The sequence below is a fragment of the Colius striatus genome, chromosome 14 (genome assembly GCF_028858725.1).
Source record: "Colius striatus isolate bColStr4 chromosome 14, bColStr4.1.hap1, whole genome shotgun sequence".
NCBI lineage: Eukaryota > Metazoa > Chordata > Aves > Coliiformes > Coliidae > Colius > Colius striatus.
The window spans coordinates 3,875,233-3,901,243 of NC_084772.1; the positions used below are offsets into that span (position 1 = coordinate 3,875,233).

Genomic DNA, 26,011 nt, shown 5'->3' on the forward strand with positions numbered 1-26,011 from the left:
CTCTCCGCCCCGATCCGCCCCGATCCGCCCCGATCCGCCCGCGCCGCGCAGGGCACGCCGGGCAGCTGGCTGGTCGCGGTGCGTGAGGCGAGTCAGGGCGGCCATGTTGGGGGGGAAGGTGGAGGTGGTGGCGCGGGGCCCAGAGGGCTTCTTGGGGCCGCTGTGCTGAGTTCGGGCAGGGGATAGGGAAGAACATCTTCGTTTTTCATCGCGGTTTCTTCCTGAGGTGGGGGGAGGTGCGGGCTGAGGCCTCTCCGGAGGTGCCACTCGCCGCCGGTAGTGCTGTCAGCGGCTGGCTCGGTGCTTTCCCCCGGGCGGCGCTTTGCTTTCCTCCGGCGCGGAGCTCGCAGGCACTGCGGCCGCTCGTCCCCTCGGCTCAACTAGTGCCCGCAGCTTGCAGGTCCCTCGTCAGACAGCGAGTGGCGACGACCTGGAGCGGGTGGTTGTTCTCTCCCGGCCCGGAGTGTATCGCGTGGGGGTGGGTGCGTTTCCTGGAGGATTTAATGCAGATTTATTCGTTTGTTATCTGGGATGAGTTTCTGAACAGGACTGGGTGACAGGCTTGACTGTAAAACGTTCATATAGGAAAAGTATAATGGAAAGAAGCTGAAACACAAAAAATTCTGTTTAAACATAAGGGAAAACTACTTCACTGTGGAGGTGAGGGAGCCCCGGCCCGGGCTGCCCAAGGTGGTTATGGAGTCTCCTCTGGAGGTCTTCAAAACCCACCTGGACACGTTGCTGTGTGACCTCATCTAGATGGGCCTGCTTTGGCACGGGAGTTGGACTAGAGGGTCTCTAAAAGTCCTTTCCAACCCCTACCATTCTGTCATTCTAGTGACCACTGCTTCTGTGAGAAGCAGGGGTAATACATATCTGTAGCTAAACTAATGTCTGTCGTTTTCACTTGAATCTTTGTGATGGTTTTTTTTTTCCCACAGCCAGTGTTTTGGGTATTACACAGAAGCAAAAGCAACAAACCCACACACAACACATAACACAAATTGAGGCTGATCATGAAGACCTTTTGTGGAAGAGCTAATCCAACCACTGGTTCGATGGAGTGGTTAGAAGGGGATGAGGACTATGACTATCATCAGGAAATAGCAAGGTATGCTGGAAAAAGTAGTTTGTTGTTCCACTAAAGCTAAAAAAAAAGAGCTAACACAGCTTGGTTTTGTCACAGTTGTTGAGTTAATCTCTGTAGAAGTTTCAAGGGTACAAGATGAACAGACTAAGACAAAGTTAAATGTTACAAGGCCCTGTAAGTGTAAAATTTTGTAAAGTTTTCTGTTAAGTAGTTTCTTTCTAAATTTTTTGGACACTTTGTGAGGTGCTTATCTTATGTGAGGTGCTGACAGAGACTGCCTTGGGGCAAAATGCATCGACTAAATTTGGTTTAAATCTGCAGTGCAATGAATAATTGCCAGTTGTCTGTTCCTGTAGTAACTTTTTAAAGAGCTTAATGTAAGAGCCAGAGAAATTGAGATTGGATTTTAAGGAATTTTTAAATGCTGTGATTCATGAAGAAATGGATACCAAAGAAATTTAAGTCTTGGTAACAGAATGCTACATCTGTCTGTCTTTCATTGCTCTGTATGAACATCTGTTGTTTCACAGCTGTTTGTCTATGAGTTCATGTATTGAGTGCATTACTGAAGAGAGGATATATGCCAACAGTTAAGTAGTTCATTTACATGCTGATGACCAGATCAGCGAAATTACATGATTCCTTAGATTTGGGAAGCAGTTCAGATCCTCAAAGTCAGTTACCTGTGCAGCTTTATGGGCCATGGAGATGTGTTGCCTTAGTAAGAGAAGGCAAAGGAGGCTGTGTAAGATGTAGCAGTTTTGTTGTGCTTTGCAGTATGTAGCATTTTGACTGGATTTTTTTTACTGTAGGTCACGCTATGCAGATATGCTTCATGATAAAGACAGAGTAAGTATAGAAGCAAAGAAATTCCTTTGAGTGGTTTCTTTTCTCATTTCTCTTGATAGCTGTTAATGCATGATTATGCAGATTCCTCTGAAAGATGAAATGATCAAATTTGTACCTTTTATTATACCAAACCTGCTCTTGGATCAACCTCTGACCATAGTGTTCTGTTGTTAACTGCAGAACATGATACTTAGAACCAGGTAGCTGATTTTTGCTGCTCTGTGTTTGATGTTTTTGACAGAGAGGGAAATTGGAAATTCAAAGGCTGTAAATGTGAATCTCTGCTTCTTTGTTTTTATAGGAGTGTAAGTAAAGTCAGTCTTTATTCTTTTGTTTATTTTTAGCTCTTATACACTGCTTAGGATTGAGAAGAATATTGAGATACCATATTGCAGTACAGGCATATTCACTCTAGAGTGAATGGTTTAAATATCCTTTCTGCTCCAGCCATTTAGTCAGTAACCTTTTTAAAGACTTTTATGGTGTCTACACTCTGAAGTCCTGAGTTCACATTGCATTGAAACACGCCAGAGGGATCAGTCATTTAATAAGCCATGTAGAGAGAGCAAATTGTGTCTAAGCAATTAAAACAACTCTACTGGAATTCTAGATCAAAAGTGTTATGTAGAATTGTTCAGAAAGGGATCCAGCAGACATTACAAATTTGTAATATCCAAAGATATTATTTGGGAATTAAATACAAGAAAAAACTATTTCAGTGTTTCAGTGAGGGAGCCCTGGCACAGGCTGCCCAGAGGGGTTGTGGAGGCTCCTTCCTTGGAGGTCTTCAAACCCGCCTGGACATGTTCCTATGTGACCTGATCTAGGTGGACCTGCTTCTGCAGGGGGGTTGGACTGGATGATCTCTAAAGGTCCCTTCCAACCCCTACCATTCTATGATTCTACGATAAATCATTTGGAAAAGAATGTCTTGCAGTAGGCTGTTATGGAGTAAAGGTGAGCGTGTCTTTTAATACACATACTGTAGCTGGCAGATGGCAAGATTTGCCATCTTTGGTATGACTACAGTATAAAGAATATCTGGAGGCATTTTTCTAATTTTAAACTCATAGTCTGAGAATGCAAGAAAAAAAGTATAAATAGATAAAAGGTTGCTGATCTTCCTTTTTTTTTCCCTTTGTCTCCACAGAACACAAAATATTACCAAGGTATTCGTGCTGCAGTGTGCCGAGTCAAAGAAAGAGGAGAGAAAGCAATTGTTCTAGACATAGGGACTGGCACAGGTCTCCTGTCTATGATGGCAGCTTCAGCAGGTGCAGATTTCTGCTATGCAATTGAGGTATGTGTTTTGTTTCTGGTTGCACATACTTTTGCATGCATGTTCATGACCTCTTTTTAGAGCTTTAATGCAGTTGTTCTGTCTGAATGATCAGCACTGTGGATGCATTTGCTGTTTTGTGTTGTCATTTCTCAGTTACAAGTTTGAAGCTTTTATGGGTATGAGGAAGTCTTGGATCTTACAAAAAATGTGTTTGAAAAGATATAATGTATTTTTCATTCTTGGGATAGCTTCTGGAAACATACAGATTAGCAGTACCAAGACAAGTTTCATAGTGTTCTGTCTTCTCTGCTTACCAAAACTCAAATGTTCACAGACTGTTCACAGCCAGCTGTAGGGAAGAGACAGTAGCAGAAGTGATGTGATATGAAGGGTCATATCTTCTGCTTAGTTATTTGTCTCCTTCTGTGGAGGTCTTCAAAACCTGCCTGGGCACATTCCTGTGTGACCTGATCTAGGTGGCCCTGCTTTGGCAGGGCAGTTAGACTAAATGATCTCTAGAGGTCCCTCCCAGCTCCTATGGTTCTATGATCACTCTGGCAGAGGAGGATCAGTAGCTTGCAGGAGGAAAGGAGGCTGATGATGGAAAGCAAAAGCCTTATCTGAAAAGCCTGAGAGTTACTGGTACAGGTGTTCTAACAGCAATACATTATTCCAGTTCTGGAACTGAGACTAAGTTCTGAAGTGGCCATAAGCTCCTTAAGTAGTCAGGTTGTGTGGCTGAGGAGAATATTTCAAGTTTTTTAGTTTAAAACTGGGTATGGATGTTAAACCCTTTCAACACATTGTTCAATATTCTGGGTTTTTTTCAAGCTATACACTTCCTTGCAAGTGAAATAAAAATTCTCTTCACAGTAACACTGTTAAGGAAGGCAGGTTTTTGGCATGCTTACGTAACCATTTCACTGATGGTTGTTTGGGTTCTTTTATATATTTGTTTTATAGCTTGAGCACACATAAGTCTCTCGAAGCTTCTCTTGATGCATATGTATCTTTTTATTTTTAAAAGTAACAAGCTTATTTAATACTCTTTGTGTGTGTTCTTGTCTTACAATTGGAGTAGCTTTTCAAGACAGCTCACAGTTTGTAACAGTGACATTGGAGCTCTGTTGACTTTTGAAGTGAAGCTTGCTGTCTTGTTTCATGGCAATGAACTTCAAACTGGGGAAGATAGAAAAGGTGTTTTTGCAGGACTAAATATGTTGCATTTCATGTTGCTATCCCTTCATTTTTGAGAGCTAACGTTAGCTGACTAGTTTGTTACACTCTTGCTCTTTACAGGTTTTCAAACCCATGGCTAATGCTGCTGTAAAGATAGTGGAGAAGAACGGTTTTCATGACAAGATCAAGGTAATCAACAAACACTCCACTGAAGTCACAGTTGGCCCAGGTGAGAAAAATAGACTGGGGTTAAAACAGTCATCAAGTACCTCAGAACCATGAAGGATTATGTCTTTTTCTTACTTTCTCATTGTTTTTTCAATTAAGCAAATCCTTTACTGTCTAGAAAGTACCATTGGTAGTTTAGTTCAAAAGGAAGTGTTGTTGTATTTCAGTAGTCATTTGTATTTCATAGTAAACTTCTAAAGGAAAATAACTTGCAGTCTTCAGCAGGTTCTCTTAAACAAATAGGCTGTTGAAGAGTTTGTGTTTTCAGCTAGCATCTTCTTGAAAGACTCCTGTAAGGTCTTAATTTTACAGTTTTAAGTTCTGTCTTTTAGATGGAGATATGCAATGTCGTGCAAACATCCTGGTAACAGAATTATTTGATACAGAGCTGATAGGAGAAGGAGCTTTACCAACCTATGAGCATGCACACAAATACCTTGTACAGGTAAGAAAACAGGAAGTGATAGTATGTCAGATTTATCTCTAAAGAAACTATTTTGTCCTTTTTTTTGAGTGGGATAGAGATTATACTTGAATTGGACTTCTGTATGCTTTGTAAATAACCCATCAGCTGGGCTAATTTCTTATTCAGTGAATAATTTACTACATTCATTCCTAGAATAAAGCTATTGGAGCATATATTGTAAATCACAGACTCTGAAATTACATATTGTTGCTTTGTATTAAAACCATAACTTACTGGTTAAGAAACAGCTTTCTGAAAGGCATTCAGTTCTGATTTGGAGCTTGCTTGAATGATTTTTTCTAAAGGCAAGCAGATGCCAGGATGTTTTAAAAAATTCATTTCTTTTTTATCTCTTAATAAATTTGATGGGCTTCAGCTCCCAGGCATTGATTGGTTTTTTTTCCTAAGGAGCTCTTTCTACTCCCAGGCATTGATTTGTTTTGTTTTGAGGTTTTTTTGTTGGTTGATTTTTGGAGTTTTTTTTCTTCTCTAAGGAGCTCTTGTGATTTCACATAGTTTTTTTTTGTTTGTGGAAATAAACTCTCTAATCTAATTAATATCCAGTGGGTTTGTTTTTGGCATATAGTCTATGGTTATAATTTTAGTGCTTTCTGCTTTACCATTTCTAACTTCCCCTTCAATTAAAATCATAGAATCTCAGAATGATGGGGGTTGGAAGGGCCCTGCAGAACTCATCCAAACCAAGCCCCTGCTAAAGCAGGTTCCCCTTGCTCAGGGGGTACAGGAACATGTCCAGGCGGGTTTGGAAGCCTCCCGAGAAGGAGCCTCCACACCCTCCCTGGGCAGCCTGGGCCGGGGCTCCCTCACCTCAACATGAAAGAAGTTTTCCCTCAAGTTCCAGTGGAACTTCCTGTGTTCCAGCTTGTGCCTGTTACCCTTTGTCCTGTCACTGGGTACCACTGGAAAAGACCATCCTCATCCTCCTGACACCCACCCTGTAGGGATTTCTCAGCATTGATGAGCTCTCCCCTCAGGCTTCTCTTCTCCAGGCAGAACATCCCCAGGGCCTCTCTCCATCAGTTCTCTGTCCCTGTTGGAGAGAGTCCAAAACAGGGCTACGAAGATGCTGAAGGGATGGAACATCTCTGTGAGGAGGAAAGGCTGCGTGACCTCGGGCTGTTCCGCCTGGAGAAGAGAAGCCTGAGGAGGGACCTTAGTAAAATGTGGATGGCAAAACTTGATTTAGGTTTCTAAGTTTAATGTCACCGTTTTGCATATAAAACCAGCAGCACTTAGTAACTTTTCCTGTCCTTTCTATATGACCTTGAATTGTAGTTTGTCTTTTTTGTAAAAGCATTGTTCTTGGACTTCACTGTTAGCTCTTAGGTCACAGTACTTTTTTGGAACACTTACATGTTTTCTATTCTTCAGACATGGACATGGAGTTGTTATTGCATAAATGTTTGTGCCTTTATTTTTTCATTCACTCACAGCAATCACAATGCTTTAATGTTGACACCTTAGTAGTTCTTTATTTTAAGACGCTTGGGAGGGATCTCTCGCCTCAGAATGAGAATGGAAATACACGTTTAACCGAGACTAGTAAAATGTTGCTGTCACATGGTTAATAATGCCTTTTCCTGTTGTTTTGAACTCTCAGGAAGGATGTGAGGCAGTGCCTCACAGGGCAACAGTGTATGTCCAGCTAGTGGAATCCAAAAGAATGTGGTCGTGGAACAAACTCTTTCCTGTTCACGTCAAAGCAGAGGATGGTGAAAAAATCATTGTCTCCCCTTCAGAAATGGAGAACTGTCCAGGTGTTCCTTCTGTTTGTGATATCCAGCTGAACCAGATGCCTTCAAGTGACTTCACTATCCTTAGTGATGTGGTGACAATGTTCAGGTATGGTAGGCTTTGTTTAGTTCAGCCCACAATTTGGCTGTTACGCCTTTTATGTAAGTTGTGTATTAAGCTTAGGAAGCTAGGGAGAAGAATGCCAAACTGGTTTTTTTCCCATTGTTTATGCTTCTCTGCAGTGTGGATTTCAGTAAGCCAGTAAGGAGTGCTTCGACCTACTACAGAGTGCAGCTGGAGCCTGTGAAATCTGGCAAGGCACAAATTGTACTTTCCTGGTGGGACATTGACATGGACCCCTCTGGGACAATAAATTGTACAATGGCTCCGTACTGGGTAAAATCCACTTCTGCTTTCCAGGTAAAATACTGAGCCTGCAGATACTATCATCAGATGACTACCAGTAATTTTGAGCAAAGGCTATACTGGGTTTTTTTAAGCAGCTGTCCCTTAAACTGTATAAAAACTTTGCTAATGTTTTATGTATGAGAAGATGCTAAATGAGCAAATCATAGAAATGTTAACTTCAGTATGCAACTGGTTTAGGTTTTCTTTAATGTAAAGCTTAAACTGAAGCTGTCTTCCAGACATTTTTTTTTTCCAAGAAATAAAATAGGTTTCCATGTATTTTTTCCTTAATTAGTCTCTGTTCCCCGTTGAAATATTAGTCTATAATTTGCTTCCATGTCATTCTTCTATTAGATTTCCAAACAAATGTGATGTTTATGGTAGTATATTTAGACTCCCATAGAAAAGGCTGATGTCTGAAAATGCTGGGTTGATGCTGGATATTTAGAGGAACAGGAGATCACTGTTAGGTCAGATTTGTTTGCTTCTGAGTGTACTTGCTAGTGGGACCACCTTAGTCAAAAGGAAGCTGCAAAATTATTTTTGGCACTTAATTGTATTTGAGAACAGAATTTGAAACAATCTAGTGTGAGGACATTCAGTGAGCTTGGAGTGACTGATCAGCTTGGAATATTTGCAGTGCAGAAAGTAGCTTTTTAAACACAAAATAGTTGTGCTGTCATATCAGTGATACTAAGTAACCTTGTTTGATTGCCTGAGGTTCTGGCAACTGATCACTGTCAGCAATTCAATACAAGTTTGCAACCTAAATGAACTATAGAGGCAAAACTGCCTTAAGAAATGAAAGTCTATTCTGGATTTGCTTTTCCTGTGGTTAAAATACATGTTTAGCTAGTCAGCAAGCTGGAGCTCTCAGGCTTATTCTGTTGTAAGAAATCTATATAAAGTGTATCTGTTCAGTATACAGTATTAGTCCTTATTTAGGCTTGATGAAGTGAACAAGATTCTTTCAACTATTTGTACATCAGTGCTTTGAAGTTGTACCCACTGTTACTAATTGGTTTCTTGCTATTTGTTTACTTTCCATCTACTCTTTATGAGTTAATTCCTAAGGTTTTGTTTATCTGTCCTTTTCAGTGGAGAGATCACTGGATGCAGTGTGTGTATTTTCTTCCAAATGAAGAGTCAGTTCTCCAGGGTGAGAAAGTGGACCTGACTGCCTGTCGTGATGAATACTCTCTGTGGTACAAGCTGCAGAAAGCCAGGTATCAATACATGAGTGTGAAAAAGGGTGGTGTTTGATTCCAGGCTCAAGTATTTGCTGCTTTTAGAGCAGCTGTTTTGTAGAAGAGCAAGATAAGAACCTAATACTAGAAAATTTACCACATACCACTTTGTGGACGGTGCACAGGAGAAAAGAAACCATGTGATGCATAAAAACACAATTGGGATTTGGACTGCAGGCTCCTCCCTTATAAATGGTGGCTTTCTGAGAGAGAAACAACAATCACTCATGATAGGTTCCTGGAAGTCCCAAAACACAGCTCAGCTGAGCTGGCATATATTTAAAGGAGTGAAATGATTGCTATTCTGTCTCTTCATTTTCTATTTTCTTAGCACTGTCTTTTTGAGGTTTATTACCTTTTGGTCAAATTAAAAGGAGCTTAATCACTTTGGTTGTGATGACCATAGCCAGCATTTATAAAAATCAGTGCCACCTTTGAAAGGTAATGCCTGAATTTTGTGTGTCTTTTTTACAGAGGAATCCAAATGACTAACTTTCTTCTAAAAAGTCAAAGCCTAATATCACAGAGTCCCAGAATGATGGGGATTGGAAGGGACCTCCAATGCTCCTCCAGCCCAACCCACTGCTAAAGCAAATTCCCCTAGATCTGGTCACATAGGAACCATTACAGCCACTGGGAAAGTTTGAGGGCTCTTGGTTTTGCTTTTTACATAAAAGGTGAAAATTTTCCTTTCTTTCCATTTGGAAGGCAAAGCTAAACAAAGGGCCCTACAGATCTAGTACATTTAAACAAGTGACAGTGGGGTCTGTGAGCACTGATGTCTGTACTAGCTAAAATGCATACATGTACCTCTTCCTGAAGCCATGCTCCTGATGCTGTAGTTGGTACTTCATCAAATTACTTGTTTTTTACAGAGGTGAAGAGGAGAGTAAAGCAGATGTTCGTGTTGAGAGTCCTGTTTGTAGATGTCAGGCTCATCTTCTTTGGAATCGACCACGCTTTGGGGAGTTAAACGATCAGAACCGAACACGCCAATATATTAAGTCTTTGATGAAAGTGAGTGTGTGTTGCCTGTAGGGTTTTTTTGGCTTCCATGATTGATGAGTGTATTGCTTTATTTGCAGTAATCATTTCTGGAATTTGTTTCTCCCTTGCCAAAAGGCTTTGCTTACAAAGCATGTTTTATTTACATGAGCAGATGTTTGTCATGAAAACTTGGGGTTTTTTTTAATTGTCAGCAGCCATTTTTGCATAGGGATTTGAGGCAACTCTGTGTATTTGTTAACAGAGTATTGGTAGTTGAATAAAGAGACCCAATGCATTTTTGTGCAAGCTTTTCTGACCTGAAAAAAGGGACTGTGTGAACATTTGCACTGTTCTGTTCTACTTGGAGTGGCTTTGTTAATCACTGTATCTCCCAGTCTTTATTTGATGTGAAAGTGTATGAAGTGGAAGAAAATGCCACCAAAATGTCTAGAATTTGGAAACATTTTCATCTGGAATGGGAATAACAATGACTATTTAATTCCTGTAGGTTCTGAAAACAGATAGTGTGTGCCTGTGTATCAGCGATGGCAGTCTGCTGCCTGTGCTGGCTCACTATCTCGGAGCAAAGCAGGTACCATACTCCTTCCTGTTTTTCTGATCTTTGCATTTTAACTTGGTATTTTTAGTTGTCTTGTATAGTTCAGCATTTCCAGCCCATTATTTAATTCTTTCCAGGACTTTTTCAGTGACAAGTTAAAAAGAGACTCCTATTGCCTTGAAGTGGAGGTTAAAGTGATCCATGCTCAAGTTGGTGTATAGGGAGATAATAATTACCAGTTTCTATATTTACCAATGTGTAGCCTAGAATGGAAGTGGTGTCCCCATTCCCCACTGATTTCTGTTCACCTTCTTGTATCTCGGTGCTTTTGGAAATAATCTATCAACCTAAATGTCTGTCATTTCTTCTTCTTCTTTTATGTCTCCAATTCCATAATTACATTTATTATCTAGTCTGAAGTGGAAGGTCTGTAACAGCAAGATAGGAAGCAGAAAAAATACTGAGATTGTGTGTAAATGAGAGCATAGATCTGCCTGGCTGTTTCACTTCTATACATACCGTACTTGGTGTGTTCTCTCATGAGACTCTTCAAACTGAAATCTATCACAGTTAGACTAAATATCTGGGAATGTGTAAGGTAGTACAGTCCTGAGGAAGACTCTAGGCAATTCAGAGAAATAAATATGCTGAGTTAAACCAGTTATCCATAGCCACTGTGTTTTTACCTTTGGTAGTGGCTAGTCACAGGTGACCAGGAGAGAGGAAATGAATAGGGCAGACACAGAGACTTCTTAGCCCTGTAGCAGCATTTTGCCTAACTATTGAATAAAACCTGGGGTTTTTCTTACTTCAGAAGGCTGGTGTGCAGCGTTGTGCATTTGAGCACTTTCCTGCTGATACTGTCAGATCATGTTAAACAATGCCTACAAAGAGCACTAACATTGATTGGGAATGTATATATATATGTGCCTAGAGCAAATGTTAATATGCCATGTGGATCTTAAAAATGGAAAAGAAACATTTGCATTCTGTGGGGTTTTTTCTTGTGTGGCTGTGAAAACAGCATTATTTAGGCTGTAGTTATTAGGGGTGGTTTTGTTGTTAAAAAGGTACATGACAGTTGGCTGTTGAGTAGATGATGGATGGTTCTTATGAGCTATATTATCTAGGGCATCAAAATAGTTCCTTCATTGCTTGTTTATGTATTCTTTTACTCAGGAATTTTAAAGCTAGTTAACTGTTCTGTGTTTTCTTTAGGTGTTTACATTAGAAAACTCTTCTGTGTCCTGTTCTGTCATGGAAAAAGTGAGTATCCAGTTCTTTGTTAAAGCAGTAAACAAACTCATGGCACTAAGTGTGATGTCTTTGATTGCCCTTGCATCAGTTGCTTGGAGGTGAAGTCAGTTTAATGAATCTATTTAATCGTTCCATTTGGCAAGACCATGAGAGCTGGGATATGTTGGGGGCAGGAGTTCTGAATTTTTTCCAAGCAGTTGTACAGAGCTGTATGAAAACAAAATTAGTAAAATTGGGTTTGGTATGGGTTTGGGTCTCAACTGTAGCTTTTGATAAAGACAGCATGATAATTTTCTGTTTGGTTGGTTTCTTTGGTTTTAGTTTTTTAGAGCAAATAAGCTGGAAGATAAAATAAAAATAATAGAAGCACGCCCTGAGTTGTTGACACCTTCTCATTTGGAAGATAAAAAGGTATGGTACAGTTGTCCAGCACTGAATTTCAGTAGGGAAGGGGAGAGCAGATGGTAGAAATGAGTTTTGGTTTCCTACTGTGACCACAATGAATCCCATTATATCCCAGTTCATGGCAAGTGCAATGAGTAGATAGCTCAGACTGTGTCACACTGAAACTAAATGAGGCTTAGTCTAAAGACTGTGGGAGGGCTTTTGCTTTGTTCCTGTAAGGGTATGATTTTGCCTTCTTGCATATAATCTACACCAATATTAAGGGTTTCACCTTAGTACCAGTGTAGATTATGCAGAAAGGTTTAAATGCCTATGTTCTTCTAGGCTGTAGCTGTCCTTTCTCAAGCCCCTCAGAAGACTGCAGTCTCTTTGGAAATACTAAAGTTCTTAAGTTAAAAATTCCAAATTCTGCAGCTCTCGTCAGCCTCTCACAGCCTTCCAACCTCAAACTGCTGTGTTTTCTCTCAAACTTTGTTGCAGGAAAATTGATTTGGAAATTTGCTAACTAAACTCCCCAAAAGGTGTCTGTTGTGCAGTAAATGCAGTGTGCAGTGATTCAATCCTCACAGAGCAGCACAAGTGTTTAATCTGTAAGACTTCACTTGCTGCATTGCATTGTCAACTACTGAAGACACAAACATGCCTGTGTTATTGAGTTGTTCTTTATGATATCTCCTCCTTTCTTTGTCAAGATTTCTGTTCTTGTGGGAGAGCCATTTTTCACTACAAGTTTGTTACCATGGCATAACCTGTATTTCTGGTATGCCAGGACAGCTGTGGCCAGTCACCTTACCAGCAACGTCACTATCCTACCTCAGTCTGCATCTTTGCACATGATGATTGTGGAATTCCAGGTGAGATTCCAGGTTTAGAACTCTCCATTTGAGAGAGGAATTTTTGATTTAACAAGTTTATCTCATCTTACTACTGTCCAGTTTGGTGTTTTGCACGTACCACCTGAAAAAAGAATGACATCTTGAAGAAGAGTTTTGCAATTTCAGCCATCTATTGTCAGAAAATTAACTCATGAAAGAGCTGTATGATTTAAAACATTTCCTTAGGTTAAGAAGATACTGCTGAAGCACATGACAATTGTGGTTATTTATAAAATTGGATATTCTTCAAAATAACAGGTTTCCAAGTGATGCTTTGTGAGACTATAGGCAGGCTTCATTATTGCATGGAGCTTTTTTAACCACTGGAGGCTGTGCAGTTCTAAATTTAAGCATGATAGGGATCACATCTTAGAAATACTTCAAAAAATCATCCTTCAGAAATTGTATAAAGGTATAAGCTTTTTTTCAGTTAAGGACTTAGTAAAGATGAAGATTTCACCTACAATGATAATGGAAATTAAATATTTTTGTAATTAATATGCAGAGTTTTTGTCCAGGAGCTTGAGTGAGGGAACTCATTAGTCTAAAGTTGTGTAAGTAAAATATACATATCTAGAAATTAAAAAAAGCTTGTAATCTAATATATTTTCACATAAACATGACCTTCAGTTTATGTGTTAGAAATGCCCTCTTTCCTCTATCTAATTGACCAGCTGTGTACTTTGTGTCTGAACCTTCTCTCCCTTAACAGTTCCCTTACTCAAATGCTCTTTAGCTTTGTTCTCTGACTTGCACCGTTGATTAGTGCGTGTGTGTTCTTTTTCCCTCTGGGACTAACCCATCTGTGGTGCATGTTGTTACATACCTTTCCATTGTCTGCAAAAACATTGAGAATTTAAATAAATACCATGTTAATAATAAAAATCTGAATCTTGTAATAGCGAGTAGATGTTTAAGACTAATCAACAGTAATCAGATTGAAATAAGTTAAGTCCATGCTGTCTTATCTAGAGGATTTCCTTCCCTAGAACTCAAAGCATTTTGTAAGGAAATAAGTGTTCTTCATGTTCTGGATGAGGAAACTGAAGCATGCAGAGTGATGAATTAAGGCTATTCAGGAATCCAGTAGCAAGCACAATAAAGATTAATGTTCATGTCACCTGGGCTGTTTTACACTTATGTACAGGGTGGTGCTCAGAGATGATTCCAAATAACATTGAAGTTCTGTTAAGTTCTTCCAAAAGCTATCACTTTAATTTTACTCTTTGTTCAGTGGTGAATCTAGACTCCAAGACTAGGATCTGTGGGTTTCTAAAATACCTTCTGCATTTACCAGTTCTTGGTTAAAGAGAAGAAACAGACATAGTGTTGTAAGTTATTCTGCAGAACTGGCTCTGAAGGGTGTTCTGCCTTGTCAGACTTGGGACATGACATTACAGTTAAGCAGTTAGGAAAAGCTGGAGCCAGGAAAAATAATTTCATCAAATTCTTGCACTTCTAAAGTCCATGATTGCATTTAGGGAGCAGGATGCCACCAATCTGACTTGATAGCTCAATCAAGTATGCCATTCACAGATTCTTTATAGTTACTCTAGTTCATGCTGTATTCAGACATAAATTCTAATAGCTTTTAAGTTTATAGTAGTCCTACTGCCATCCTTTAAAGAAGGAACATTGGAGGTTGCCAAGTGCAACAATGAACAATAAAATGTAGTAATGTAATAAAATGTTTCTATGCACAGCTAGTGAATGCTCTTGTGCAATTAAGAGACCATCAATGTAGTCTAAGAAAAGGCTGGTAGATTGTTAAAGTCAATGAGAGGCAGAATATGAAGCACCTAAAAAGATTTTATCTTTACAGTGCTAAAGGGACATATGGGAGTCCAACAGGCTGTAAGTGATGCAACTGGGAGCACATACCTGTGCTGAGTAGTGGAAATGGGTGAGGCTGTAAGGGTTTCACCTTAACATATCCATATCTGCTCTAAACTATACATGGAGATGACAGGAAATGTAGCAGATTCTTTAGAGGAGTTGGAAACAGTGGCCGAGGAATTAACTGACTTGCAGACATGTTTTCCCAGAATTACACTATCTTCTGATCCTTGCAGCAGTTCAAATGGTTTAAGAGTGTGTAGACAGTAGAGTCTTTATATGACTTGTTTTCAACTATCCAATCTACAACTAAAATTACTTTTAAGACTTCCTGTTTCCATTAATAAAGCCAAACAAAATCCTGTTTTCTTCTATAGGACTTGTGGAGAATACGGAGTCCATGTGGCATCTGTGAAGGTTTTGATGTCCGGACTATGGATGATATGATTCAAGTAAGAAGACTGAAGAGTTTCAGCACAACTCTTGGCAAAACAGTACAAACCTCACCTTGGCTTGGAAGTAATTAGTTGAAAAAGTTATATATTAGGCAGAACACCGTTCTTGTAGCTTTTCATGAATACAGTGGGCATTTAGTGCTTGCAAAGCAGGAACTTCTGTGGCCTGGGTTTTGGGGTTGTGTGTTTCTTCTCATTTGTCAGGATCTTCAGTACTTTGCACTGTTTTGGAAATCATCTGGGAATTGTTAATAGATGAGTTTTGCTGCCTTTCCTTGCTCTTGCAGGTACTTTTGAAAGAGGTAAAGGCTTTTTGACTCCAGAGGAATAGATGTGAAGGGCGAGATTTATTTGTGTCAGTTTCTAGAGCAGCATTATCAATATCTATATTGAAGTTAGCTGTTTAGATTGCTTTTATAGTCATTGTGGAGGAGTGCAGGCAGTTCCAGAGTAGAATTCATCTCAGAGGAGAAGAACAGTTAAATGTATTGTATTTTGAAAGTGCATATTTCTATTTCACTAGGGAGGACCATAGTCATAGTAATTAATTCATGCTTGTAGTACATACATATTTCCCTTTGTGCCTGAGAAGTGCAGTCCTGTCCTCCTGCAGCTTTATTGGTTAAATACTCGGGACTCAGGACTCAACTTGAAAACTGTTAAAAAAGGACTGTTTGTCTTTGGATTGTTTTCAGATCATTTTATTACCTTTTTTTCAGAATTCTCTGAATTTTAGGGAATCCAGGGAAGCAGAGCCTCACCCTCTGTGGGAGTATCCTTGCAAGTCACTCTCTGACCCCCAGGAAGTTTTGACATTTGACTTCAGAAAGACTGTACCACAACACTGTGTCAGCTCAAAGGGTTCTGTAAATCTTTTAAGGTGAGTTTTCTCATTCCAATAAATTTTGTTGTTACCATCCATTTTTTTACCCATTACTCAAGCTCTTTGTGCATTACAGTTAACAGAATGTACTTGATGGTTTTTAATAATGTGACCTAAAATTGTGGCAGTTAGTGGTTCACAGATTTCCTGTGGCTGTTCACAGTAGGCTGTAACAATAAGGGTAACTTCTTAGATAACATGTCAGTATTTCAAAAATAACTAGTTGATACCATGACTTAAAACTTCAATAAATTCATCTATAATCTATAATTTAGTGAAAATAATCCATTGTTGGGATGGTTTTAATCTCTCTGCTTGTTCCTGTTGCTGAGTTCTTGCAGAGAAAGCTCATATTTAGCTTTCCAATATATTCCATTTAGTAGCTTTAAAGTGAACACTGTTCTTTTAATTCTGACAGTCTAGTTACTTGTCACATGTCTTCTGGGATATAACCACAGATTGTAGTTAACAGCATTTCAGGTTTGAACAGAATTAAGAATTAAACAGGGGAAAGTTATTTTTAACTATCTAGAGATTATATAACTCAAAGGCTGCTGTAATTATGTGTTTCTCTTTGAAACTACATTCAGGGTTTCACAAGATCCAGAACCGTCTGTGTGGAGATCTCTGTGCCTTTGCGCCAGTTGTTGTATTTACAGGTGTCAATAGAATCATAGAATGGTGGGGTTGGAAGGGACCTTTAGAGATCATCCAGTCCAACCCCCCTGCAGAAGCAGGGTCACCTAGATCAGGTTGCATAGGAACATGTCCAGGTGGGTCTTGAAGACCTCCAAGGAAGGAGCCTCCACAACCCCTCTGGGCAGCCTGTGCCAGGGCTCCCTCACCTGAACAGTGAAAGAGTTTCTTCTTATGTTTAAGTGGAACTTTTTGTGTTCCAACTTCATCCCATCACCCCTTGTCCTGTTCCTAGCTACTATAGAAAAAATGGATGTCCCAACCTCCTGACACCCACCCTTTAGATATTTATATATGTTAATAAGATCTCCAAAGGAGATCATGCTAGTATGACCTCTGCCCCTTGTGGAGCAGATACTTGAAGTGACTTGGCATGTGTGGTGAATATTTCCTCAAACTCCAGAATCAATCTCTGAAGGAAGTAGTACCCTCCGAATATGCCACATGATTTGTACTGTGTTACCAAGTGCCTGTTAAATGACTGTGGTTCTGAGCAGATTTAGTTATGACACATCCTCCTCTTCCTTGTCTCTCTTAGAGTTCATATCTGCAAATACCCTAAAAGTTGCTACCAATTTACCATATCACTCAGCTGTTGAGATTTTTTTTTGAGGAAACAAGTTATTCATGCTTTTACAGCTCTCACCTAAACTATGTGAGGAATGGGTGCAGCATTTAAGCTGTTGGTATCATATAAAGTAACAGGTTTTAATTCTCCCCAGGAAAGGAAAGAGCCATGGAGCAGTTCTGTGGATGGAGTATCATCTTACTGCAGATATCTCTGTTAGTACAGGACTGATGGAAATTTCAAATGAAAAGGTATTTCTTCATACTAATTTATTATGTTAAACTATATAGGATTACAGTGCTGAAAAACGTGTCTCTGTTGGCTATGCTTGGTTTATGTAGGGCTCTTTGTTACACTGTCTGAATACTATGTAGGCAGAACTAGTAGAACTGCTTGCTCATATTTCTGGGGCGAGCAGGAGATGTACATAAAAATGGGAGAATCTGAATTGGATTCATCCACTGCTGTAGTTTGGAACCCATTCAGAACTTAAATATGATGCTAGCTCAAAGTAGAATTTATTCATACAAATCCCTGTTCTTAGTTTAACAAAAGCAAAAATGTGAGTAAGTATTTTTGACATTTCATCTTAATATTCCTTGACCAAATCAATTTTTCCTTCACAACTTCACTGTGCACTGTGGTATTTGAAGTCAGGTATTACTGTAACAGAATGGATGGTAGTGAAGTGATAACTTCACTGTATCACTGTATACTGATCTGGGAACAAGAACTCTTACTGCACAGTAATAATATCATGAAGTTTTGATTGCTCTCACTTTTAATTCTCTCCTGTAGGGAAACTGTGAATGGAATCCCCACTGCAAGCAAGCTGTCTATTTCTTCAGTTCTGTTATCGAGTCAGAAGTTCTGTCAGACCTTCCTAGTGCTGTCACCTATGCTATGAATTTTGACACAAAGACAGGAGAGATTACCATGGATTTCAAGCTATTGTAAAATACTTTTACTTATGTTCCTAAATTATAATAAACTTACATAGTTGGGTTTTTTATACAAGAGGGGTTTTTTGTTGTACTCTGAGACCAAACTGACTGTTCTGAAATACACTTTAAACCTTTTTTGGTTTATTTATCAAAATATTATAAGGAGAGAGAAAAGAGAGAAACCTTTTCTTAAGGACAAGTATTCCTGATAAAGTTTACATACATATGTATATACACGTACTTGTTGTCATCTGTTTCAGTGTGAAACTGGTATTTTAAGGGTTTGAATAATGTTACAGAGCTACAAAATAGTTGACTTGCTGGTTATTGCATGGTGGATGAGGACACTGAACCTTACCACTAATGAGTTTAACCATCTGTTTGTAGGCTTTGCTCTTGCCACTGCAAAGTGGGAAATAATCTTCAGAGAAAGAAATCTCAAGTCAAGCTACATATTTATTATATTGGTACACTTAATCAGGGGAAGGAAACAGTTTAGCTGCTTGCAGACTTGGTGTCAGTTGTGGCTAGTATTAAACTGAAATGGTCAGTGAATTAAAGTGTCTGACGTTTTACTGGAGTCTGAGACGCTGTTGCTGAAGAGATATTTGCCAACCAGTGGCCAAAGTCTGGGAAGGTGTAACTGGGCATTAGAAACTGTACATATTCCCATTAACTGGAAGTGACAAGCCTAGTCTGACCAGAAACAAAAGAGAAAGAGCTGTGATCTAAAACATTTGCAGCTCTTCAGGAGATACGTAATACCCACTATATGATCAAAAATGCTCATTCCATCAGGGATCTAAATGACATTTGCCAGTTTAGCTACATTATGGGTTGTTCTGCAATAGCCCATATCCCCAGCTGAGGTTTTCTTAGTTGCACTCTGAATCGTGATGGCAGAAATGGTAGTGTGTGACCATGTGTGTGCAACTAATTCTGCTTTGGTTGCACAATCAATTGGTGTATCCGTTTTGTATGTGTGACCTATTAAGGGAAATAGAAAATCAATGTACTGCCTGTCCTAAACTGTCAGCCAGCCACAGGGATAACTGCTTACCAAAGCTACTTCTATTTCCTCTGAGCAGCAACTTCAGCAAAGGGAAAGGAATGCCATAAAGAAACCATGAGGAAGCAGGAGCCTACTCTCCTTTGCTTTCCTGGTCACCATGATATGTAATTCTGGTGAGCAGGAACTTTCCTGCATTCTCTTCCCAAGAGTGTGATCATATTTATAGACCTGGAAGATGTCTGAAATGTTCCTAAATTTTTCAAACTATTTTTCTGACAGAGATCTTTACACTTAATAGATGTGAGGAAGCAATGAAATACATGATTAATGTTTTTTACTGGAACAGAAACCCTGCAGCTCCTCCTGAGATGTGTAGATTTCACTTTCCAGAACTGTACTTTTAAGATGCTTAACTTCAGACTCCTATTTCTTACAGTCTGCACTGGAATGTATTCATTAAACAATTGCTTCTAATTTTGATACACTGTGACTAGCCCACAGAAAGTATGGTGGCTCAGATCTGTTTGTTATATGTTGGGAACACGAGCTGTACTGTTGTGAAGGGAACAATGATACGACCAAACCTTTTAAATAGTAAAGGCATTCAATTTATATTGGGAAAAAAAAAGCATAGAGACAATTGTGCAGGTCTGAATGCACAAGGCTGTCACTGTATAGTTTCTCATGTGGAGGAGATAACAGCAGAAAAAACTTAGATGCTGCCTCCTGTGTTTGCTCGTTTCCTGACACAGAAAGCACGAGCTGCTGCATTTAACTGCACAAATGATTCAGGATCTAATGGAAGCATCCAGTGTACCAAAGGTGGTACAGAACTAATAGACAGCAGTATGTTACAGTTTATGTGTTTGAAAACAACAAAAACACAGCTGAATTTACAGTATTTTAATGCCTAGTGTTAATTTTCACAAAGATAACTCTGTGTGGATGTGCCTGAATAAATAAACTGGATGAATTTGCTGAAATGCCCAGGGAAAGAAATTCCCAGTGGTGGGAATTTGTATTTTTTTAATCAATGTTACAGCTGTTGAAAATAGGTGGGCACTGTGGTAGCTACTAGGCATAGTGACCGAGAGGTATTGTCTTCAAACCCTTTTGGTGTTGTGAGACTTGTGACTGTTGAGATTGTCAGAGGTGGCTGTAGTGGAAGTGCAGGGCATAGGCCTAGATGTGGTAGCTAACAGATCTGCAGAACTGTGCTTCCAGAGCTGAGCTATGGCAATTAATGTGAATGTATGTGAGAAAAAACACCTTAAATGTATCACTGCTGTCCAAAAAAAGGTAAAAGGCTGGAGGTCTGGAACAGTGAGCACATTTTAGCACCTGTGAGTTCCTTCGAGGAACAAAACCTGATGGATATGCTCAGGAAACCTTGTGCATGTTTTCACTGTGGTCAGCATCACTAATGCTCGCTGGTTATGCTTATGCATTTAGACAGGCACTGAAATGGCTTTGAGGATTTGTTTAAAACATGCTGGAAGCTGGTGTGTTGAAGCAAACCCTTTTACCATGTATATAGTTGGAGTGTTTTCAGATAAGTCACACTAGTCATTAAATTCTGGCACATAGAAAACATAGCTGTGTTGACACGAATCTAAGTGCTTGGGGAAAGATTTGTTCAGATGTAATTAGGATAATGAAGTGTATGCATCAGTCTTCTTTGGCTTCTCTGAATTCTTCAGGTTGGGCTTAAAAACCTAATGTGATCTGTAAATCATGTGGAAAACAGCTGCATATAGGGGGATACTGGCCATTCCTTATGAAAGCATTAAGCAAAACAAAACAGTATTTCTATCCCTGTCCCCTTCCACAGGGCATTGTACTCCAAGCACACCAGTGAGGGAGGAAAGCCACTGTTTCAGAAAAACACAGATACCCAGGAGCAGCCTTCAGACTCCTTGTTCTCAGACCTGACAGAAGCATTGCAATGATGGGCTGAGTTGGCAGGGCTTCTGGCCACTGGCATCTCAACAAGCTGAGCAAGAATCCTATTTTCTCTCAGAAGGAACTTACTCTGTGTGGCCACCACAGGCAGGTTTTTTTTTTCCACAGTGACAACAGTTTTGCTCCTGACAGGCACAGAGGCCTATTTTAATAGAAACAGGATCCCCTGTCACCACTGAACTGGTAGTACTGCAGTTCATATATTGCATGTGAGCCAGTAATTGGTAGATTTTTTTAATGTGGCCAAAGAGATGCTTGCAAAAAAGGCATGGGTTTTACTCAGATATTAAAAATATTCATAAACTGCAATATTTTGCTGTTCACATTTGACTTTATTGTAGTTTTGCTGCAAAACCAGTAGCTTTTCTGTAGCTCTGAATTGTAATGTTTGGTGGTTATCACACCACAAAGCCACGAGAGGGTGCTGAGAATCCACTTCTACATTTTTAGTGCATTTTCAGACGGATTTACTTCTAATAAGGAAAAGTGCACGGAATTGCAATGTAGCTGTCTCATAGGCAAATAAAACACAGGCGATGTTAAGAGATACATTGTGCACACACAAACTGACATGAGAATCTAGTACAAAATGTAACAACTGGTAGTAAGGCTACTACAGACTTGCACCTAGCATGAAAAGCAGGCAGGCAACCACAGAGGGGTACTGTTACTGAAGGACAGGTCTTGCATTTTAAAGGGTGTCTTTTAAGTGGTGGCAGCTGCAAGATTTGTTCCTTTATTTGCAGAACTAGTACTTTTTGTCAGAAGGGTGAGCAATTCAGGGACTGAGATCTCAGGGCTGGAGCTTGCTTTTCTCCTTCATTAGTCCCTTTGAAATTGCTGTGTGTAGGCTTCCTGCATTTAACGAGATAGAGGATGCAGTTCAGGACTAATTCATTTAGTCATTCATCTTTTGTATTCTGTTTGTGTTACAGCTGGTTGTTAGGAGGGAAAGAGACTATTAGAGCTTCCTAGTGTTAGATTTTTCCAGTGACAATTGTCAACTGAATACAATGGGTGCTTGTGTTGTCTTTCTACCTTATTGACTCCAGCGTCATTGCGAAATGTTAATTTGGCTTGGTACTTGAAATCATTTTCGAACTTGACATTTGAAACATTTCATGCAGATTCATGATTTAAATGCTGCTGAGAGAGAGAGGTATGTGTTGTTATTCTGATTTTTCAGATGAGAAAAAACTAAGTGTGCTTTGTGTGGGTGTCACAAGTGTTTTATCTGCCCCAGGCTCACTGTAAGATTAGAGCCTCAGAGCTAAAAATGACTTGCTCAAGGCCATGCAGAATAAGATAATCCCTTGACTCCCTTGCTCTGCTTTAATCATTTGTTTTCTTAGTGCAGTGTGATTTCAAATACAGCCTTACAAGGTTTGACCGAGATAGAGCAGATAAAGGCTCAGAGGCTGTAAATCCTTGGATACCTCAGTAATTAAAACCACGGGGTTTTAAGTATTTTAAAATATGTATGTACTTAAATATAAATTATACGTTAAATACAGAGATTTTATACTTATTTACAAGGATACAGGGCATTATTTTTGTTTTGAAAAGCTGTTGTGAAGATGACCCATTTTGTTTTCTTTTTTTCTCCCCCGGCAGGATTCTGTCCGGGATTTGAGGACCCTACAGATGCCTCCTTTGTGAACGGGGGCCACTAATGAAAGAATGAGAGCTGATTATCTTCCTGTGTGCAAAGGGCAAGCCCTTCAGTTGCAGATCTGATGGTGCCCTTTGCAGGGCTGTGGGCACAGTGCCAGGGTATCTTGGCCCTAAGTTACACACAAGACACCAGCCATGTAACCTCCTGTTCTCCTCAGGGTGTTGCTAATGTGCAGCTGCTCAGTGCACTGCAGCAGCAGCCTGTTTGCCGTGAGTTTTGTCTCTTGCCCCTGTTACTTTCCACAGCTTCTGCCCTTTCTTGCCTTGCACATGGCTCTCGAAGGTAAAGTGTTGCACCCGTGCTTTGGAAGAGTGAATGCTGCAGTTCTACTGAGCGGACTCCTCGAGGCTGATGGATGCTGCTCTCTGCACTCCCATGAAGTGACTGCTTCCATCATTTTACAGTATCTAAGAAACCAATTACTCACAACACTGAGAATCAACAAATAAATAGACCTGTGTCAATGAGTGGCGTGGGAGGCAGAGACAAACAGCTTTCACTGCATTTGAAAATGTCACGCTCCCTCTCAGCTGCAGTACTTCCAGGAACGGCTGGAGTGCCTGTAGAGTAGCTATAATCTCCAGCCCCGGTAACTGTGAAGCCATTTCTAATGAAGGGCTGACGCTCCACCTGATGATTTCAGGTGGCAAGGGGCGCGAGTGCACCCAGAAGCGCTCAGAGCCAAGGCGCCTGGCGCGGGGCCGGCCGCGGCACGAGGCCCGTGTGCCCACCGCCGCCGGGCGCTCGCGCCGCCTCAGGCCGCGCGGGCGCCATTTTGGCCTCCCAGCGCCCCAGGGGAAGGGCCAGGCGCGTCCTTCTCCCGCCCCGGGCACGGCGGAGGCGGCGGCGGGGGAGCAGCGTCTGTGCCGCGGAAAGGCCGCTGTAAGCCGGGCCGGGAGGCCGCTGTAAGCCGGGCCGGGAGGCGGTGCGCGGTTGAGGGTGGGCGGGGGTTAGCTCGGGGGCGGGCCGTCACCCAGCGCCTGTGGCTGACGTGGCTGCAGCCGCCGGCCCGGGAGCCCGCTCGTCCCGGGTAGCCGGGTTTCTCAATGAAGTAAGCCGCGTCAGCACCTGCTTCCAGCCCAGAGGTTTGCTTCGAGCTTTGGCTTGGAGGCCTGCTTTGGGAATAGTAGGGGGGCTTCAGAAACAGGCATTCTTGTGTTGAGTGGGGCTGATGGACTTTCAGACAGAGGAAACAAGCACACGTGGGTGCTGAACTGGGATGAAGCGAATACTCCCACCATATGTGTGCTGTTTTGCATCTCTTCTCCTTCATGCATGAAATGATTTTTTTCTGATATTTCACGGGTTTTGTTTTCCCCACTCGTCTGGTTTTATGTAACATTAACTAGTGCTCAACAGACAACAGCAGTTGCCTCTACGTTGCACAGCTGAGTGAGTGAACCTCAAGGTCAACTTACATGTTAAATGTTACATTTTCACCTCTTCTTGCATTATCTTGACATATACCTTGCAGTATACTTGAAAAAAGTCTCCAAAAAGGGAGGAAGGCAGAGAAGAATCTATGTCTTCATATTTCAGCACAAGAGGCTTTATGTCTTTAGTGGCAGGGTACTCCACAGGTTTCATGAGTATAAACAGACAAAACATTTAATTTCTGTGTTTGCTTTTGTGCTTGTCAGGGCCAGGAAGCTCCTGAAGACCAATCTCTTTGTGTGCAATGCCTGCACTACCAGGCTGTTGAGTTTATTTGCTGTTTATCGGTGATATGAATGAGTAGAGATCTAAGTAGCCTTTCGCTTCCCAAAGGAGGAACCAGCACCTCAAATCATTTAAGCAGGGTAGTGCTTAGACACTGCTTAAACCAGGGTAGTGCCAGGGTTGTGTTATGAAGAATCAAACCTGTCTGATTATCCATTGTAGCTAATGTACAGATACAGTTGCCAGGGAGCATGTTCCAAGTGGCAGTTGTGGGGTAAGGATGGGATGCAGCCCTTGTAGGTGCTCTTCAGCTCATCCTCTTTCTTAGAAGCCTCCCTCAAGGGCAGAATGTGTCTTAGAAGACTGCCATTTCAGTACTTGTCACACAGTTAGGCTCTGTAGTCTGCCTGAATAACTGAAGGTATTTTCTCACAGGAGATCATCTGTTCAGACCGATGCAATGCCTTATATCCACTGCCAGCTTCCTGCTGCTTTCTTGGAGGCTGCTGCCTGTGTCCCTTAGCTTAGGGGGAGAATATTCCACTTGTGTCCCTGCCTTTAGCAGGAAAGGAGAGACACTGCTCTGTTGTTTACCTCCCCTTAAAAGCTGAGAGCTATGACTCTCTTTTTGAGACAGTTTGTATTTGCATTCCCTGGGTTGGCTAGGCAACAGCTAATCAAATAATTATATTTGAAAGAAGATTTAATAAAAAAACAAGGCCAGTTTGGATGAGGCTTTGAGCAACTTAGTCTAGTGGAAGGTGTCCCTGCCTGTGGCAGTGGAGTTGGAATGAGGTGAACTTTAAGGCCCCTTCCAACCCAAACCATTCTGTCATCTCTAAAACTAAAGGCAAGGTGTAGTCATGTTGGTCACCAACAAAACTAGTCAGCAATGTACATACTGTGGACTGTTTCTCAAATAACTAAGGGCTATTTAATCTTCCTTAGTGTTCTTTTGTTGGTGGTGGTGGGTTGGGGTTTTTTCCCCCTTTTTTGATGCTGTTGTATTTTTATAATATGTCTACAGATTGAATATCTGCTCCTTCCATTCCTTTGTTCCCATTTCCTCCTGCTCTGAGTACAGTCCTCTTGCACGGAGCCTTGCCAGGGAGCTATTAATACTTTTGAAGAGTTTCTGTTAGTAAGTGCCAGTTCTGTTTAAACCATGAATAAAAATATCAATTATTTTATTTTAGAAGAATAAACTGAAGGTCACAAACAGATAATTATACTTGCACTTGTAAATAATCATTAACCAGAAGCAGAAGAAATTCTGTACTTTTCCCCTGTCTTCAGACCTCACACAGGGTGGAGTAGGACCTTCTGGGTTGCTCTGCACAGTCCCTTCCTGTAGCAGGGCTCATGCATGTAATCTCTTTAAAAATACATAAAACTCTTTTAAAAGCAGTGGGGTTTTGGAGAGGAATTTTTGTTTGGTTGGTTTGCTTTCCATTGTGGTCTTTTGGAAGATGATTTTGAACTAATCTGGTCTTGTGGTCAGAAACCTTCCTCTAATTGTCAGCCTCTGAGAACCCAGGCCTGGACAAGGACTTCTTACACTGAGTCTGGAACCACTGCCCAGTGTTTAACCATACTCAGCATTTATTTCTGTTGATGTATAATAAATGCTACAGTTACAGCTTCTAATTTGCTCTAATACTAGAACACACAGCTGCAGAAAGGTGAGACTGAGGTTTTTGCAGTGAGGTGACAGGACACCCAAGGTCAGCTGTG

At 40.7% G+C, this 26,011-nt stretch overlaps 1 protein-coding gene across 9 annotated transcripts; it reads left to right on the forward strand.

The window, feature by feature from the left end:
- Positions 1 to 57: 57 nt before the first annotated feature.
- PRMT7 (protein arginine methyltransferase 7) lies at positions 58 to 23,089 on the forward strand. Of its 9 annotated transcripts, none has more exons than XM_062007396.1 (19): positions 58 to 78; positions 942 to 1,111; positions 1,903 to 1,939; positions 3,090 to 3,239; positions 4,521 to 4,629; positions 4,961 to 5,073; positions 6,716 to 6,957; positions 7,092 to 7,269; positions 8,356 to 8,483; positions 9,380 to 9,521; positions 10,000 to 10,083; positions 11,269 to 11,316; positions 11,629 to 11,718; positions 12,405 to 12,566; positions 14,801 to 14,917; positions 15,598 to 15,758; positions 17,180 to 17,276; positions 17,824 to 17,978; positions 22,558 to 23,088. In XM_062007396.1, exons 2-19 carry the CDS (start codon positions 1,017 to 1,019, stop codon positions 22,574 to 22,576), a joined length of 2,127 nt encoding a protein of 708 aa, XP_061863380.1. In that variant the 5' UTR covers positions 58 to 78; positions 942 to 1,016; the 3' UTR covers positions 22,577 to 23,088. The 9 variants fall into 9 exon arrangements, with proteins under 9 accessions (XP_061863380.1, XP_061863379.1, XP_061863384.1 ...); XM_062007395.1 differs by lacking the exon at positions 58 to 78 and adding an exon at positions 138 to 226; XM_062007394.1 differs by lacking the exon at positions 58 to 78 and adding an exon at positions 238 to 482.
- The last annotated feature ends 2,922 nt before the right edge of the window (positions 23,090 to 26,011 follow it).

Bases quoted from the DNA above. Each gene is read 5' to 3' on its own strand.
- PRMT7 (XM_062007396.1), top strand. From the start codon at position 1,017: ATGAAGACCTTTTGTGGAAGAGCTAATCCAACCACTGGTTCGATGGAG. The intron at 1,940-3,089 runs GTAAGTATAGAA...TTGTCTCCACAG, and splicing joins TGCTTCATGATAAAGACAGA to AACACAAAATATTACCAAGG. The intron at 12,567-14,800 runs GTGAGATTCCAG...TTTCTTCTATAG, and splicing joins TGATGATTGTGGAATTCCAG to GACTTGTGGAGAATACGGAG.